The sequence below is a fragment of the Ammospiza nelsoni genome, chromosome 2 (genome assembly GCF_027579445.1).
Source record: "Ammospiza nelsoni isolate bAmmNel1 chromosome 2, bAmmNel1.pri, whole genome shotgun sequence".
NCBI lineage: Eukaryota > Metazoa > Chordata > Aves > Passeriformes > Passerellidae > Ammospiza > Ammospiza nelsoni.
In genome coordinates, this window is record NC_080634.1 from 45966739 (window position 1) to 45984531 (window position 17793).

General features: G+C 34.6%; 1 protein-coding gene across 1 annotated transcript in view; it reads left to right on the forward strand.

Moving 5' to 3' along the window:
* The window catches only part of ATM (ATM serine/threonine kinase), a 55359-nt gene that overhangs the window by 17566 nt on the left and 20000 nt on the right, over positions 1–17793 (forward strand). The window contains exons 27-43 of the mRNA XM_059466038.1: positions 866–992; positions 2219–2418; positions 3686–3860; positions 5459–5623; positions 5877–6009; positions 7888–7983; positions 8689–8860; positions 9241–9382; positions 10017–10193; positions 10563–10731; positions 13244–13331; positions 13685–13840; positions 14616–14724; positions 15479–15567; positions 15663–15765; positions 16824–16972; positions 17481–17585. Of these exons, the coding sequence (XP_059322021.1) occupies positions 866–992; positions 2219–2418; positions 3686–3860; positions 5459–5623; positions 5877–6009; positions 7888–7983; positions 8689–8860; positions 9241–9382; positions 10017–10193; positions 10563–10731; positions 13244–13331; positions 13685–13840; positions 14616–14724; positions 15479–15567; positions 15663–15765; positions 16824–16972; positions 17481–17585 (2355 nt within the window). The remainder of the gene's footprint in view (positions 1–865; positions 993–2218; positions 2419–3685; positions 3861–5458; positions 5624–5876; positions 6010–7887; positions 7984–8688; positions 8861–9240; positions 9383–10016; positions 10194–10562; positions 10732–13243; positions 13332–13684; positions 13841–14615; positions 14725–15478; positions 15568–15662; positions 15766–16823; positions 16973–17480; positions 17586–17793) is intronic.

The following is a 17793-nucleotide window of genomic DNA, read 5'->3' on the forward strand; positions in this document are numbered from 1 at the left end:
GGCAGTGGCAGCTCTTGTCTTTGGTAAGGAGATCAGTTAGGCAATGCCAAATAAATTCCTAATTAATAGAAATAGCCTAGTGTCAGAAATATCTTCATGTTCATTACCTTTTCTGTCTTTGTTTTTGTCCTAAAATATCCATATTTGCATAAACAGTTTTCCAGATTTTTATGTTCAGATACAAACTTTTTGGAAAAATGTTGCGATTTGTAAAGTTCTTGAAGAAGATACCTTTATTGTAAAAATAGTTAGTTGAAAGAGTCCAAAGCATTTATTGGAAAATCTGCCAAAAGTTAAATAGCTGAGAATTTAAAAACTCTTCAAAGAATTTTTCTGCAGTGAGTTTATTAACAAACTGTGGTGTCTGCTTGTAAACAAAGCTCTTTTTAAGAAGGAAAAGGTAAGAATAAGAGTGAGGAAACTTAGGTTATGTGCCTTTATTACTAACATGATGCATTTCTTTTCTTCTTGAGGTCCCAGAAAATTTCACTCCCTTGTTTTTCCTCAACCAAATTGTTCCCACAATTACATAATGCAGAAGATTTAGCCATGAATTGTAATTAGATTTTTGTGCTAAGTACCTTAGATGAGGCAAATGTGTGGGTTTTTAACAATATCATCTCTCAAAAAAAAAAAAAAAAGTAAAAGAATGTTTAGAAAGTACAGTTTTGAAAGCTACAATAGAGGAACAAGAAGCAGATACAAAATAAGATGCATGTCACTTTCCTGGATGCTTTTGATGCTTCTTATTGAAAGCCGGTATTTTCTAGGAATTAATGTGTTTATTCATCAAGACTTACTATATTAAATACAAGTGGTTTGACTTTTGAGAAGAAAAATATAAATTTATTTTTTATTCATTTAGAGAACTGGATCCTGCTCCTAATCCTCCTCATTTTCCATCTTACGTGATTAAAGCAACCTTGGACTACATTAGCAACTGCCATAAAAGCAAATTAAAAAGTATTATAGCAGTTCTTTCTAAAAGCCCTGTAAGTATGATGATGTATGATGTAAGAAAATGATAAATTTATTTCCTGTAGAATGCAAAATTTCTGTTATGGGTACCCTTTAGTTAAATTAGACATTTTCAGCATTTCTATGTGAATCAAAAAACCAGCCTTAGACCCTTTTCTATTCATTTGTTTGCCTCTTGAAGTGGAAGATGTCCTAAATTCAGGGACAGAGTTATGTGCACTATATAATTATATTACTTCATTAATTATTATATTATGTATGTAAAATGTCTTATATAACTGTGTAAATTATGTAATTGTATACATTATATAATACATATGAAGTAGAGTAGATTATTTTAAAGGTTTTTATTTTAAAATCTCTGTGTAGCAGTCACAGTTTAGAACGTGGCATATTTGTCACGTGTTTGAAGAATGTTCTAAAATCAATATACTTGGTCAATTATACTTGTAACTAAATGCAGCCTACAAATAAAATATAAAATTTACTTACTTTTACTGGCAGTGTGAAAATTTTATACTGAGGGATATTTTTTGACATTTGATTTTCATTTGTTAAAGCAAAATATGAAGACATAGGAAACCATGCAGCCTTGCAATAAATCATAAATATTTTACTGTCTTCTAAGTTTGTTCCTTAGAAATGTATCTGTTTAAAGCTATACTGTTTTATTCCATATATTGTCAACATCTTCCTTTGCCTATCTATAAATAATCTAAAAATAGGGAAAAAAAATTTCTAAACCATGTTTGATCTAAATCTTTTGAGTGTAAAAGTTAATATTGCCAGCCATTTTTAAAATGTTACACTACCTGCCTAGTGTTTTATAAGTTCACAGTTTCAACAGTTGCAGCCTGCTGTGCTGTGTCCTGTGAAATTGTGCATCTTGCACACATGAACATTATGTTTGAAAAAATACAGGTTGAATTCTTACCTGATGCTTTCATGGTTTTTAATTGATGTTTCTCTGTTGATAGACATTGCCATCATTGTTTGGCTTTCTGAAAAATGGGCATAGCATATCTCATGTGGGGGGAATAAAGAAAGTAAAATGAAGAGGTATATGGCTTATAGTCCTGTTTGGGGAATTGGTTTCTCTCTAGGTCTTTTGTTTGTTTAAAGCAATAAAAATAATGAAGCTATTTTGCCCATGTTAGGTTTTAAGTTTTTAAAGTTTTTTCTTGATATCTGTATTGACCTTATGAATAATTTTTTGTGCTCGTATTTTATTCACTTTTAGGATTCATTCCAGAAAATCCTTCTAGCTCTTTGTAAGCATGCTTCAGAAACAAAAAACATGTATAAGAAACACAGAGTTCTTATAATTTATCACCTGTTTGTTGGTCTGTTACTCAAAGAGATCAAAGACAGTTTAGGAGGAGCCTGGGCTTTTGTCCTCCGAGATGTAATTTACACCCTGATTCACCACATCAACAGCAGGTAAACAAAGTAATTATCTCTAGTTCTTCCTGTCTGTGCTCCCTTGCTCCTGTAACCTTACATTCTGATATTGCTAGCAGATGTTAATTAACCTGTAAAATTAATTATAAATTGCTAAAATTAAAAACAAAATTGCTATTCTTTTATAATTTCAGAATTTAAACATAGAACTCTTACTAAAATATAGAATGTTTTGTGCTAGCCTTGTATTTAGATGTTTGCTATATTGAAGGTTTTGTATTTGTAGTAGGTTATCAAATTGCAAAAATAAGCAGTGTTAGGAGATTTTGATGATGGGGTGTTTAGGAATTTAAATCATATGGGAGAAAAATTTAAAATGTGGGGTTAAGTGCAAAGTCAGCACATGTCAAATAAAGTGTGCTTATTGAGTTAATGAATGTTGACATTTACATTCTCATCCCTAAGTACCTATAGCAAAGTGAGAATTGTACATGTTCTCTTAGCTTGCCTTCAGACTGAGAAAACTGGTTCACCTTCACCAGGTTGAAATTTAAGTGGGATTCTTACCTTTTGCATAAGAAGATTATAGATACTTTTTGACTTGAGCTTCATCTTAGGGTTTCCCAGACAGTTATTAGCCTACATGTCTCTGAGTTTATGTATAAATTGATTCCTCGGCTGGTTTGAAGCATTTCATACCCTGAGATGTGTGGATTTTATAGTAAATGCCATTATTATGGCATTACTGTTCTTATGTTGAACACTCAGCTGAGGCAGGGGCTGCTGATGCACTGGAGAGCAACACTTCCTTTCAGAGGGACCTCAGAATTCAGCTCAATAAACCCTGAGAACCTGATCTGAATTTCAAGCTGACACTGCTTAAGGGAGGAAGCTGCACTGCATAATCTCCAGGTGTCCTTTATAACCTTTTTTTTTTTTTTAACTAATAGTAATTTTAGGTGGAGGAGGATTCAGAGAGCATGTTTTCCATTTTTTCTGCTTCTGTCAAGATTGTTCTGACAAGCAATAATCTAAAACCCTTCTAGGGATTTTTTTTTCTTTATGGTATTTATCTTTTAACAAGATTTTATTCCATTTTCTGAAGTGATCAGTCAGATTCACTGTGTTTCTTTGTGTTTCCTGAGCTAAGTCTTTAAAGCTATCATTGAGTTGATAAATTTAAAGTTTAGAATGAATTCATCCTGACTTTATTATTTTTCCCTTATTGTTCCAAGATGCATAAAATGTTGGTACTCAAGACAGTGCCAGTTTGTATTTCTTTAATTCCCTTTGTTTCCTGTGACAGACCCATGGTAATCAGGGACGTTTCCATGCGCAGCTTCTCGCTGTGCTGTGACCTGCTGCATCATGTTTGCCACACAGCAGTTACATGCTGCAGCGATGCTCTGGAGACCCACCTTCATGTTATTGTGGGAACCCTGACACCTCTTGCCATGGACCAGTCTCAGATTCAGGAACAGGTAGTTTTGTGGTGCTGCTTATGCCTTACCTGTTAGTTTTCCAGTTCATGTTCACTGTTCTTAAGGCTCTATCTGTACTTGTGTTCAGTTTTAATTTCTTTTTCCTATGCTTTGGAGATTTATATAAAAACTATATTTTGGATGTAATACTATGCCTTTAGTTTTTTTAAATGCAATTTCACTTCTGGTACTTGTGTTTTGCCAACTAGCACATCAAGCAGCTAAGCAACTCCTTAAAAAACTCTGTGGATGATTTAATGGGAAATATGATGAAAATCTTGAGTACAAGGTGTCTAAAGGACAAAAAGAAATTTGTGCAGAGAACAGATTTCAGTAGTTCAGCTATTTATTTAATAAATGATCGTTTTAAAAAAATGTAGCATGCAGGTCTTAAATGGGAAACAAAGCAGTTTCTGTTGTGTGACAAGCATTGTTTCCCCTCTAGTGTTGCTTTTTATGTGCTTTCTGCTGGGAGTGGAAATATAAGAGGATTCAGAGATTTACAATTAGTAGCTGTAGGTTAGAAGAGTGTGCCTGTTGCACTTCAGTCCTCATGTTGCCTTCTGGCTTAGCCTGATTCCACTGTACCATAGGCATCTACATGGTTGCACTGTAGCCCTGTGCTGTCCTCCTTGTACTTCCAGTTCAGCTGGAGGGCTGTGCCAGCCCAGCTGAAAATAACCTGGCAGTCTTGTTTCACAGCTTCCTGATTGTGATCAGATTTACAATATGTCTGTGTGAACAGTTGCACGTGCACATCTGCAAAGGCCACGTGTCAGGGTATCCCTGGGCAGGAGCAAAGTGGGGAGGACAGAAATTTCTCTGAATTGGAACTGATGTCAAATGTGAAACCTTCTCATATCCTACTCCTGCAGGGATGCCCACCTTCTAATGATCACTTTTCAGTTCCTTCTTTTTTATTTTTTCTTCTAGCATTGAATTGAGGCTAGTTGATAATTTTCAGGTAAATAGAAGTCTTCAAATAAAACCCCCAAAATTTAGATTTAAAACTTCTCAAAGGTGCTTGGATTTAATATCCAGTTGCATTGATTTTTAAGTAAAGCATAAAGACAATGTTTTTCCAAAGAAGGTATGGTACTCCATTGACATTTATTCAAGTTGTAGATAGGTTGTTATACAAATTCTGCCAGAGTTCAGTGATTTGGGTGGAAAGGTATGATATATAGGTGTTTGTCTAAATTCCAAATTACCAGCACTTTAGTGAGAACAGGAAAGTCCTAATAACTCCAGAAATGCTTGGGTGCAGTGTGTTGTTAAATCTTTGTGAATATCATAGAGATCATATTGGCCAGCATTTGATATCAGCTTCCTCAAAAGACAGAGCAAACTGCAGGCTGGGATAGTAAAAGCTTTGATTTCTGTTTGGAAGGAGGAACAGCAAAAATGCTCCACCATTTGAGAACGTATCTGTGATTTCCCCAAGCCTCTAATAATCTTACAACTTTTAAAAATGTAAATAAATTATCTTACTAGTTTAATGAAACTTAGAGAAATACAAACTTTATAACCTGAATAAGAAATACAGCTCAAAAATGTTCCTCTGTCTTTTTTGGTTTTCATTTACTTTTTATGTTCAGGTCCTAGGCTTGTTGAAATACCTGGTGATAGAAAATAAGGATAATGAATGTCTGTACCATGCAATCAAGTGCTTAGATCCTTTTCCTGAATACCCTGCTTTTAAAGATTTGCGGGCAACTCAACAGAAAATAAAATACAGTAAAGGACCATATTCTCTTTTGGAGGTAATTACATTTTAAAATACATCTCACATAATGTTTTCTGTAATGCAGACTTTCCCCAGAAGAAAAATTTTCTTACTATAGTTTAGGTTTAAATGAGACACATGGATTCTTTTATTGCTGGTTTCAGCCACGGAGATACTTGTAGGTCTCCATTTTTACTTTGCATCCTTGTTGTGCACTTGCTTAGAGCCACTTCTGTACCTGAAGCCTTTACTTGTATGCTGTATGTGCTTAATACAGTGTTGTTTTGCAGGAAATTAATCACTTTCTCTCAGTTGGGGTTTGTGATTCACTGCCCTTGACACGGCTTGAAGGACTGTATGATTTACGCAAAAAGTTGGAACAGTATAAAGATCAGATGAAGGATCTCCTGAAAATTTTCCAGGGTACTGATGTCTGATTATGTGTTTTATTTCTTTTCTACCTGGTTTTAGGTGTTTAGTGGTGTACCCTATTCTAATTTGACATGGAAATATTTTTGGTATAATTAACAATGTAATCATATTATAATTTGACACACAGAGTAGATTGACATTTATGATTCATGCAACATCAAAAATATCTTTAGCAAAGTGAATTGTAAATTAATAGATGAGATGTTACATGGTAGAGAGGATAAAATACCCTTCAGGCATTTGGCATGGGTCATGTATGGTTGTGAGTGACCAGGACAATGTAGAAGTATATTGATTTGTGGTTGCTTCATGCGTTTTCTGGTATATGAATCTCCCTACTCTTTTAAATGAAACAAAGCTTCAATTTATTAAAGGCATGTTAGAAAGTAAAACTCTCAGAACAAATAGTAGGATTTAGTTTAGTAGAATTTAGACACGTGCCAAGATTGTGTTTCAGCCCTCAGTCCAGACCCAGTTCCTTCCTAGTTTGGTTTTCAGATAATTGTGCCAGAACATTTCACTTTTCTCCTCTCTATCAAGTCTTCATCAGCTTGTGTGCATGACATGAAGATAAAACACATTGATGTGATTAATTGTAAACAAGTACAAAGTAAAATTTGGATAAGAATTGTAATGTTGTAAGGCTGTGGTGCCAGGTGCATTTTGGCCCCCACATCCCCAAATTTACAATTTTACAAATAACTCTCTTTGAACAGAGTGAGTGAAAGAGCAACAAGCTTGTCTTGAACAACTTCCATCAGAGGAGAGCCTTATGAGATTGGAAAAGAGATTGAGTAGGAATAGATGGAGCTGAATGAACTGGTGAATGGAATGATGAAGCATAGTAGGGAGTGCTTACCACTTTTATCACAGGACAAAAACACATTAAATAATCTGGGAGCAGTTATACAAGAGCAACCATGTAATTTCTTCAAAATACATTCACCATGGCACATACTTACTCTGAAGAGTAACTATATAACTGACCTTAAAAGGAGTTGGACATATTTTATAGAGATTATTAGGTGTCAAAATGTGCTCAGGCAAACCCTGAGAAGTATATTCTCTTGCTTTGCTGGAGATGGACTGGCAAACTTAATGGGGCTTTTGCCCTATAATAAAATTCTGTTAAGCACCTACAAGTCTATTATTCTGTGTATTCATTTTTCTAAAGATGTCAAGTAAGCCTAAAGTCTGATTCTAGGTTTGTACTCCAATCAGTACTTTTTTTAAAAGTACTCTTTCTTGGGATTTTTTTCTTCCTTACACTAACAAATCATCATATGTTTTCCTAGACCATTTTGTTTGGAATGTTTGTTTTAAAAAAAGACCTCCAGCAGGGAGCAAATATGTAAGGAAATACTCGTCTTGAGAGTTTATAATTTGGCACAGTTAGTTTGTCAACTGAAAGCTAATCAAATTCTTAAAATTTCCTGACACTAAGCCTAATTTTGAGGTATTCCTTGGGTTCAGATTTAGAACAGAATGATGACATTAACTTAAGGGCTGTCAGTGGAGTCACATAGTATGCCTTCACTATTTCAAATAACATTCTTACACCAACTTAAGCTAATACTTCATGTATTAAATTATTATTTTTGCATCAAAACACTGAAAATAATGGCATAGGTGCATTCTAGTTTTGGGATTCTTTGGCTTACTCACGTGCACACACATTTTTCCAAGCCATGATGAATAAGAAAAATCAATAATTTAGTTGATGTACTGTTTGATACCATCTTGCTTCAGCATTAATAATGCATATTGACATTTGTAGGCAAAAGACACTGAAGCAGTATTTTCTTCTAGTAACTTCACGTTACAAGTATACTGACATGCTTGGCATCTGTTTTTCTTTCTGAATGATAGAAAAGCCAGAAGATTCTGTAATAGTGAAACTGGTGGTGAGCTTACTGCAGCTGTCCAAGATGGCAGTTAACCATACAGGAGAAAAAGCAGTGCTGGGTAAGTTAATTAGACCCACCAGTAAATCATGGCTGTCATTGCAAACACCAGACTGAAACTGTGGTTGTTCTCAGTGTTACTTCCCACTGTGCTTTCCACTTCAACACACCTGCAGAGTATGAAGGAAAGAGCAGGGAAATAGATTTTGGATTTTTTCTAATGAACATTTAACATCCCTTGTTAAAAATTAGTTTCAAGGTCACTTTTTATTTTTTTCAGTTGTTGTGTGTTTTGATAAAATACTTTATCTGGAAAGCAAATGAGCAAATGAGCATTGATACACATTTTAATGTAAAATGCAGATTAATTCTTACTGAATTTGCAGTAATAAATGTTTGGGCTCACACAGGCTTCTGTTTGTATTTACCCTACCCTTTAGGCATTGAAAATGAGTAATTCTGACCTTTTCCATTTGCCAGTTTCTGGCAGAAGCAAACATAAAAGACATATCTGATATAAGCTGGAAAATCCAGAACCATAGGCACTCCTAGAAAATTCAGTTATAAAGCATAACTGTAATATTTATGAGTCTTAAGCTGCAAAATTTGTTCACATGTAATTTTAATCATAAAACTCCATAAGTGATTATTTATAAATGCTTGCTGCTTTTTACCCCATAACAGTCTCAGTTCTAAAAGTAGGGTGAGACCTTGTTTTAGTGTGCATAAGACTACAGAAAGACTGTAAAATGACATCCATTTGCAGAGGCTGTTGGAAGTTGCTTGGGAGAAATAGGTCCCATGGATTTCTCCACCACTGCTCTTCCGCGGGCTGAGAACGCACTGGATTCAAGAGCAGCAGATTTACTTGAAGATAGAAAACTTCAGTGTGTCTTCATAATGTTAATTCAAATAAACACTGCTTTAACAGATAATTGGTGAGTACTTACTTATTTAGTTAACACAAAAGCAAAATAGGAGCCATTAAGTTGTACATTGTTCAGATGACCTCAGAATAACTCCCTGAAAGTGTTCTTAATACCAGCCATGTGCTTCTCCAAGGCTCAGATTATTTACCCAGTCAATCTTAGATATTTCCTGGAAATTCTGTAGTAGGATGCAAGCCAGAGAGTCTCCTCTGTGCTGTAGAGGGTAGCAATGCTATGGAGTAAATACTCAGGCTTTGTTCTGTAAAAAAATATGCAATAGCGCCATGGATGGTGGAATTATTTATCTTGTGTACTTACAAAGGTGATTTTGAAAATCAAGTACCTGAATGAAATTAATGATAGCAATATTGTGTATGTTCTTTTTTCAGTATTGATGTTAGAGCTGCTGCTGTTTCCTGTTTGAAGAACATATTAGCCACCAAGTCTGGCAATGAATTTTGGGAGGTTTATAAAAGTAAAGCTGATCCCATGTTAATCTATCTACAGCCTTTCAGAACATCCAGGAAAAAGGTACTTGTGATACACCTTATATGCATGGCATGTGGAGTAGAGAAAAAAAAAAAATCTATCTTTTTTAAAAAGTGAATTTGAAAAGATATTTGAGGTAGGCTTTGATAAATGCTGGATTTGGCATCAATATAATTGAAAATCTGATTGCTTTTTTATGTCTTTCTCATTTCTGTTTTACCAGTTGCAGCTTTCCCTTCATGTAAGAAATTGCAATTTTGACATTAGAAAGCTGTGTGCTTTCATTTAGACAGACCATTTTTGATTACCTAATGGATAGTGTAATACTTTCTCAGGATTCCAGTATTATTTGATGCAAAAAATGGTGGAAAATAAATGAGGAAAAAAGCGCATAATTAAAAGTGCATAAATCAGACATTTCCTGATTTTCAAACTTTTTATTTGTAAATTAGATATGATGCCTAATATGACCTTGTTGATGTCACCATTAAACTTTTAATTTTAATAATTTCAGATTTCCTTGCAAAAACTTATATTTGCATGAACAAAACTGATATTGTTAATCAGCTGAAGGACCAGTAATAGTTAATATGTTTGAATGTGTGCATTGCAGTGTGGCTTTTTTAAATGCCATAGAATTTTTGTTATATTTGCAATATGTATATTTTTCTTGTAGTTTCTTGTAGTGTCTGCTAATGATACAGAGGCTCCTTTAGAAAGATTGGATGACTCAAACCTGTGGATTCCTCTGGGGGAAAGCCATGAGACCTGGATCAAGCACCTAACTAGTTCAATCCTGGACAGTGGAGGTGTGAAAAATGAAGTTCTCCAGCTGATGAAGCCACTGTGTGAGGTGAGCTAAATCATACATTTTTACATGTATGTGTGCTGTCATACACAAAAAAATGTGATTACTCATCTTGATAGCAGATAGTAATTTCTGCTATTAAATAATTCAGAGCCTTTGTGATCATATATTGTGGGTACTCATAAAATATCTCAAAAACTCTCAAAATACAGGATTTGAGAGAGAATTGCAAACATAGGAGAACTTTATATGGCTGCTTTAAGTGAATGCCAGCATAACCCTGTTGAGTGGTTTGTGTTTTTTTTCTCATGCATTACATGTTTGTTTGGGCAGTTGTGAGTTTGGTTGTAACCTGAGAAAGGAATGGTTTTTGGTTGTCTTTCTTAGCAGCTGCTGTATATTATTATTTTCTAGGTGAAAACAGACTTGTGTCAAACTTTGCTTCCATACCTGATTCATGATATCCTTCTTCATGACTCAGAAGAATCTTGGAGAAATCTTTTGTCACTTCATATCCAGAAGTTTTTTACAGCCTGTTGCAAATTTACCTCATCCTGTAGATGTACTCCAAATTCTGATTCAGGTAATGCCATAATAGTTTTGTTTCAGCTAACTGAGGAATTCTGGTTGTGAAAAAACTATCTTCTGATATCAAATGTAAGATGTGCACTTGTAGGCAGGCAGAATTTAGAAGCTTCTGCCCGACTGATCTTTTTTGATGGAGATGCCAATAATTTTGAAGTTGTTCATTGGCAGCACCCAAGAAGTATCTTCTGTCTAACTAATTTTTTTTATCCATAACTAGATAATGTTTTTGCTGAATTTAGGTGTTATCTAATGTTAAATGCTGCAAGACTGAGTCATGGACTGTCTTTTAAAATGACTGATGGGCAGGTAAATTCCTCTGTTACTCAAACAAGAGCAATAAAAAGCAGTTTTCACCTGAATTTTCCCCTTGGAGAAGACTAACCCTTGCTTTAAGTATTGCCTAATATTTTTAATGGTCTTCTTATACATTCAGAAGATCTGTTCCATTCCAGCAAAATAAAAGGAAGTTGTAACCAAAATATCTGCACCAGAGTATGAGAAAGGCAGTAAGTTATTTTTAAAGAAAAGCACCATTTAAACAAGCTGTTTATGTCCTTTCCAATTAGATTGTGGTTGAATTTAGCAGAAATCTGTGTAAAAGGAAGATCTTTGTTGTTAGACACTGGGAATTGTACATGCACTTTTTTTCAGGAGCTGAAATAAACACAGTAACTTCAGGTTAGGGTAGGTTTGTTTTTTGGTTTGATTTGGGGTATTTTGTGCAGTAGTTACTGTGCTACATCTTCTAACTCCCTTGTTCAGTGACAGATCATTGGAAAAAAGAGTCTGTACCATGTCTTGCAATGTCTCTTTACTGGCAAGTCATGCAAGCTTCAGGTTGCCAGAGAGGAAGGGGAACCCTTAGTATTGCAGTTTTTACTAAGAGTGGTATAAATAACCCTAATGATGCTAGGTGTATTTTAAAAATTTTTCTTGGATGCTCATTAGCCTGGACTGAAATTCTGGAACAGTATTCTTTCATATTTTTGAATTCAGATAACAAGCTCTTTCTACAACTCACAAATTTATGCTCAGATGTACAGGGTGACCCAAAATGTTCCAAGAAAAATATGAAGGGATTTTTCCAAGTTCTAGAAACTTGCAGTTAGTTCAACAATAGCAGTGAGCAAATGATGGAGGCACCTTCTGTTCACTTAGTTTGGAAAAGACCTCTGAGATCATTGAGTCTAACCTGTGGCTGAACACTGTCACATCAACTACACATTGCACTGAGTGCCACATCCAGTCTTTCCTTACACAGCTCCAGGGACAGGGACTTCACCAACCCCTGGGATGTCATTCCAATGTCTAATCACCCCTTCTGTGAAGAAATTTTTCCTAAAAAGAATTATTACATTTTAGGAATCTTACTGAGGCAATAAATGCAAAAAAAAAAAAAAAAAAAAAAAAAAAAAGAGAAAAAAAAATAAAGAAAGACATACAGAAGCTTTAAATGGAGTTCTCCAGATGAAAAACTGTCCTGGTAACAAAAAAATCCCCCAAAACCATGAAGTAGCGCACAGCTCATTGTATGACAAATTGTTTACAGATGAACTGGAGATGCAGTAGCCAACAGAACAAAGATATGTTAATTCCAAAATTGGAGTGCTAGAACATCAGTATTTGAAGCAAAAATTTTAGTCATCCTCAAGGAGAATCTGTTATCCTGTGAAAACAAGGAGAAAACGCTTCCTAGAAAGTCTAGATAAATTTTATTCCAATCCATCAGGATCCAAATGGGATAAAACAAGCAGTTAGATGTGGGAGAGTCAAATGCTTCTGAACACATTCATTTCTGTTTGTTGGAACACAGAAAATGCCCAGATAATTTTTAAATGTGGCTTTTTCTTTTTTAGAGGAAATTGCTACTTCTGCACCTTACTGTAATCAAACCTTTGCTTGTGTGCTCCCTATTTCTTGCTTCTTTTAATTGGTAATTCAGAAATGACCAGAGGAATGAAGAAATTATTAACCCAAATACCAGAACACAACCTGTAGCTGTCTGATTATTTTTTTTTTAATCCAGAAGCAACACATGGAAACATAGATTGTTTGAAAGTATGTGCCTGTATGTGGAAAGTAGGGGGTTTTGTGTAGCCATACACACTCTATGCAGTACAGTAATTTAATAAGAAGTATTTATCTGACTTTGGAATAACTTAGATAATGGAAGCCAAATGGCAGAAGTCTGTTACAGAGCTTTTTGCAATGACGTTAGTTTATCTCTGAATTCTGTAAGAAGAAATAGAATCCATAAACTAATAATACCAAGCTAATTTCATCAAATTGTGGTACAAATTACTATAATCTCACTAACAGTCATGTAAGGAGAAGAAATACATTTTGTGACAGCTATTAATTTAATTTTGGAAATGCAATTCAAGGACGTTTTTGGTTATTTTCTTGACTGAAAATTAATTACTTTTTATTTTGGATGTGATTACTTTTTAAATGGATGTGATATGACAAAATTCATTATATTCTTTCCTTTGAAATATACATCCCAGATCAAGAAACCCATAATTCTAGAAGTTTGGATAAAGTATCTCGACGAGCCATGCTTGCTGTTGTTGATTACTTGAGAAGACAAAAGAGGTGAATCCAAGCTTTTCAAAACGTTGCCCTAATTGAATTGTGACTGTTCAAAGATCTGTTGGTGCTCTAGATTAAAGAAAAGGAACATGGTAGAGAACATGTTGCTTAAAAGAAAAGATATAGTGGTGACCTTGCATTTGTTACAGAAGTGATATGGCTACCCTTAAAGGGTTCTAACTATGCTGAAGGAGTTTTCTAAACTCTTTTGTCTGATGTACTTCTTTTAGTGTGGGTTTTTCAGGAGCTAAGATAAAGTTAGCCTTCGGAAAGCTTTATAGTTGATACTGGATTAATTATGTTTAATGCTGCATAAAAGATCTGTTACAGCAATATTAAGGTCTTTATTTAATCAGATCTGTTTCAGGTACAGTTTTTGACGACAGCTTCTGGCTAGATCTGAATTATCTGGAGGTTGCTATAGCAGCACAGTCTTGTGCTGCTCACTTCACAGCCTTGCTCTACGCAGAAATCTACGCAGACAAGATAAATAGGGACAAGCAGCAAAAAAGGTAGAAGGAGGAGTGCTGTTTGCTGACATACCTGGTTAAATGAATCATGTTTTGTGAGTCCCAGCAATGTGTGTTTTGGTTTTAATTATATGAAAAGTCAGGGAAGCTTTAAAAATATTCCATAGGTGTGTATATGGACATGGAAAATATTTCAGTCCTTGAATGCGATCCAAGCCTCAAAAGAGTGTCATGTTGACTTGTAATCAGAAACTTTTCCTAGTGCTGTTGGTGAAATTACAGCCAAAAATTAATCAAGGGGAGAAAGTAAACTCAGAATGATGACTGGAATTCTGTGAATAGAGCTAAATGGTCCTTGTAGGCACTTGTCTTCCATAACAGACAATTATTTTTGTTTTCTGGCCTAGCAAGATCAAAGTATAGAACTAGTTTAGGTTTTGTGACAAACCACAAAGTAGGAAATATAACAAAAGTTTGGTTGTATGCACATAGATTAATTTATTGCTTTTATTGCTTTTATTCTTTCACAGAGGAAAGAACACTTCAGGCATTCACAAAAGCAATTTGATTTAATAAAAGATTAGGAATTACAATGTGTGTGTTCTCCAAAAAAACACCTTGGTGTTAAAATCCTTTGATGTTGATATTCCCAGCTCAACTGATCACTTGCTCATTCTGATGGAGAGCCATACTGAATAACCTGGGAATATCATTATCATAGTCTTGCATTTATTGTTTGTGCCCCTTATTTCTTGAGTATTGTCTCAGAATTTCTTAGTTCTCTATAAGAAATTTCATATTGAAGCATTTCTTTTAGATCTTCTTTTAAAGCAGCTAAGAGTTTGACATTTGAAGAGGAAAGTCAAAGAACACCTATTGCTACCTTGAATGAAAAAAGTAAAGAAGAAACTGGCCTAAGTTTGCAGGTACTTGTGTGTGCTTCCTAATCTGAATGCAAATGATCTCGTATAATTATAATTAACAGTAGGTTTCATCTGAGCTGAGGGTAGGTCTAGTAGAGTTCAAAAAATGTGTTTTAAAGTTCTTCTCATATTTTAATTAAAAGTGAACTCAGACAAATTAAATTGAGTATTTGTTCACCTGAAACTAACTAACTGTCAAGTCTGAAATCACAGTAAAGCAGGATTTGATTCCCAAAAGAACTGCCTTCAGGGTGGTAGCCAGCCACATATTTTTCAGTTTGTTTTGTCGCAGATATATATTCATTAAAAATCAGCAATTGATGTAGAAGTTGTAATTATCAAAACCAAAGTAGTACCATCTCCCTCAGGTTTATTTGATATATCAAATCTGATCCAGTAGCCTTATCTAAGTTACTTCTTTCCATAGGTCATTATTTCAGGACTGTGCTTGTATAACTTTTAAGATGCATTGCTTAGTTGGTGTATCTGATGCCATTTACTACTATTGCCTTTTGCTTTTCAACTAGCCCACCTAAGGCCCAGCTCTAGGTCTTTAAAAAATAAATTAGCATTGAAAGTAGGCCTGAAGAGTTTGGCTAGACTGCATAACTTTTTTTTCCCTGTCATGATAGCAGGCTCAGATACTACATAAAGGAAAATTAAGCAATGATGTTATCTGTAAAAACATTTATAAACTGATATGATTTATGTAAAGCTGGTTCTAAAAAATAGTTCTTTGTTTTGGTGCATATTCTAGGACCTTCTCATGGACATCTACAGAAGCATTGGAGAACCTGACAGTCTTTATGGCTGTGGTGGAGGAAGAATGTTGCAGCCATTGGCACGGTATAATTTATTCATGTTCTTATGGTCTTTAAAGGCATTGCTTTCATTTACTAGTAAGGAACTTAAATTGAAAACTTCTTTTTCACTTACAACAGGATAAGAACATATGAGCATGAAGCAGTATGGGAGAAAGCCCTTGTAACATATGACCTTGAGACAAGCCTCTCTCCATCTACTCGCCAGGCAGGAATAATAGAGGTAATATTATTTTGTAAGAGGAAATTATTGTAAGAAGTGATATTCATCATATTGAGTCATTTGCAGTGAGTCCAAAATGGTTTTAGGACTGAAAGTTATCTCTTTTTTCATTAAGTCTAGCCCATTATCATAGGCATCCAAACTGTGGATATAAGACAACTCAGTATTTGTTCTGAAAACATTAAGGTTCTTAGTCCTCTTGTTATTCACCCATAATCCGCATCATGGGTAATGAATTTTGTGAAATACTTAAAAATAAGTATATTCAATATTATTCCAGATTTAGGCCAGCTCCTAAAATGACAGGATACAGAAAGTAATGTAGTTGGTTATTTTTGCTATCTCATTCTTAAACCACTCCACTATGAATGACTATGTGATTTTTCTGATACAGTAGATAAAAAGAATTGATGTTGTTTTTAATCCTTAATATGCTTTGCCTTTTTAGCCTAAAAATGTTTATACCAGTTCTATAAAAAATGTAGCACAGATGTATGTGTGTTTCCCCTCATTTAATTTTCTTATGGTACTTTTAATTTCTTGCCACAAATTATTTAGTATCACTGTTAAAATTCCATTGCAGTTGTCCTTCATAGTGGCTTGACATGTAATCTGGTTAATTGGTCACAATTGTAAAGATGTTATGGCCTTCAAACAGGTAGGAGTTGTGGGAAATCTTTTCAAATCCTCATCAGGAGAAGTAGTTCATTAAGAAGTAAAATTCATTTTGACTTGCCACCCAGGAATGATGGCATGGAGAAATGTGTGCTGATAGTTAATTTGGTAGTTAATTAATTTTCACAGTGTGAAAAATTATTTCAAAAAATGCCAGCCACAATAGTAATAAAACCATTTTCCTGGAGTTGCAGATATCAGTAGTGTGCTTGGTAGTCTTATTAAAAAGTTTTCATTTTACCTGTAGAGTTTAGAAATAGTCATGGTCCTGTCTTTCCTGCAAAGGGTTCTTTGTTTCCAAAAGTAAAACAAAGCCCTTAAAAAATACCAGTTCAGTTTGATGAAGGAGGAAAATAAATTTTGAGTAATTTTCTTAATTCCAGGCTTTGCAGAATTTTGGGCTTTCCCACACTCTTTCCATGTACTTAAAAGGTCTGGAACATGAAAACACCGAGTGGTGTGCAGAACTGCAGGAAATACGGTACCAGGCAGCATGGAGGAATATGCAGTGGAGCCACATCTCTTCTGTCAAGTAAACACCTTATCTTTTTGCTAGTTCTTTAAGCAAAAGGCAATGGGGTCAGATCCAAGCAAAAAAAACCAAGATCAGAACATGGTTTCTGTAAAGCAGGTCACCTAATTCATCTTAATCATTGAACTGAAAAGCAGTGTTTTTCAGTTAGATTTGTCTTGTTTGAATGCACATAACTTTTTGTTTTCCTTGGAAACTGTACACAGGTGATTCTTCTTTTTGATTGCTCATAACGTTAAACTGAAATTTTCCATTTTTGATTCATATAGTACTTGTATCTTAAATACAAGAGAAGGATGGAGAGAGCTTTTAGTATCTCATTTATAAGAAAACGGGAAATATTACACAGTAAGCCGCAAGAGGTTATCAAGTCCTGGATATGCAAACACCAGTATTGATTAATGGCTACTGTACAACTAAAACTGTTTGTCACAAAGACAAAATTGACCTCTTCATAGAGAAATAGGTTTTCATTTTATTCTATGTTAACTTTTGTTTTATTTGTTAGAGATGAAGCAAGAAGTCCAGGGTACCATGAATCATTGTATGATGCTCTTCAGTCTTTACGAGATACGGAATTCTCTGCTTTCCATGACAGTCTTAAAGATGCCAGGTAACATTGTATGCAAATACTGTGACATTTATGTGCAAATACTGGGAGAGAGAGATGGACACAATGTGTGTGTTTGTAGTTACAGGTTATATATAAAAGACTATCAAGGGATTTTATGAGCTCAAATAAAGGCTCATGCATAGAATAAAAACTACTTCCAGACTGCAACTCTACATTTTTTAACTTCAGTATGTCATCTGCATATGTA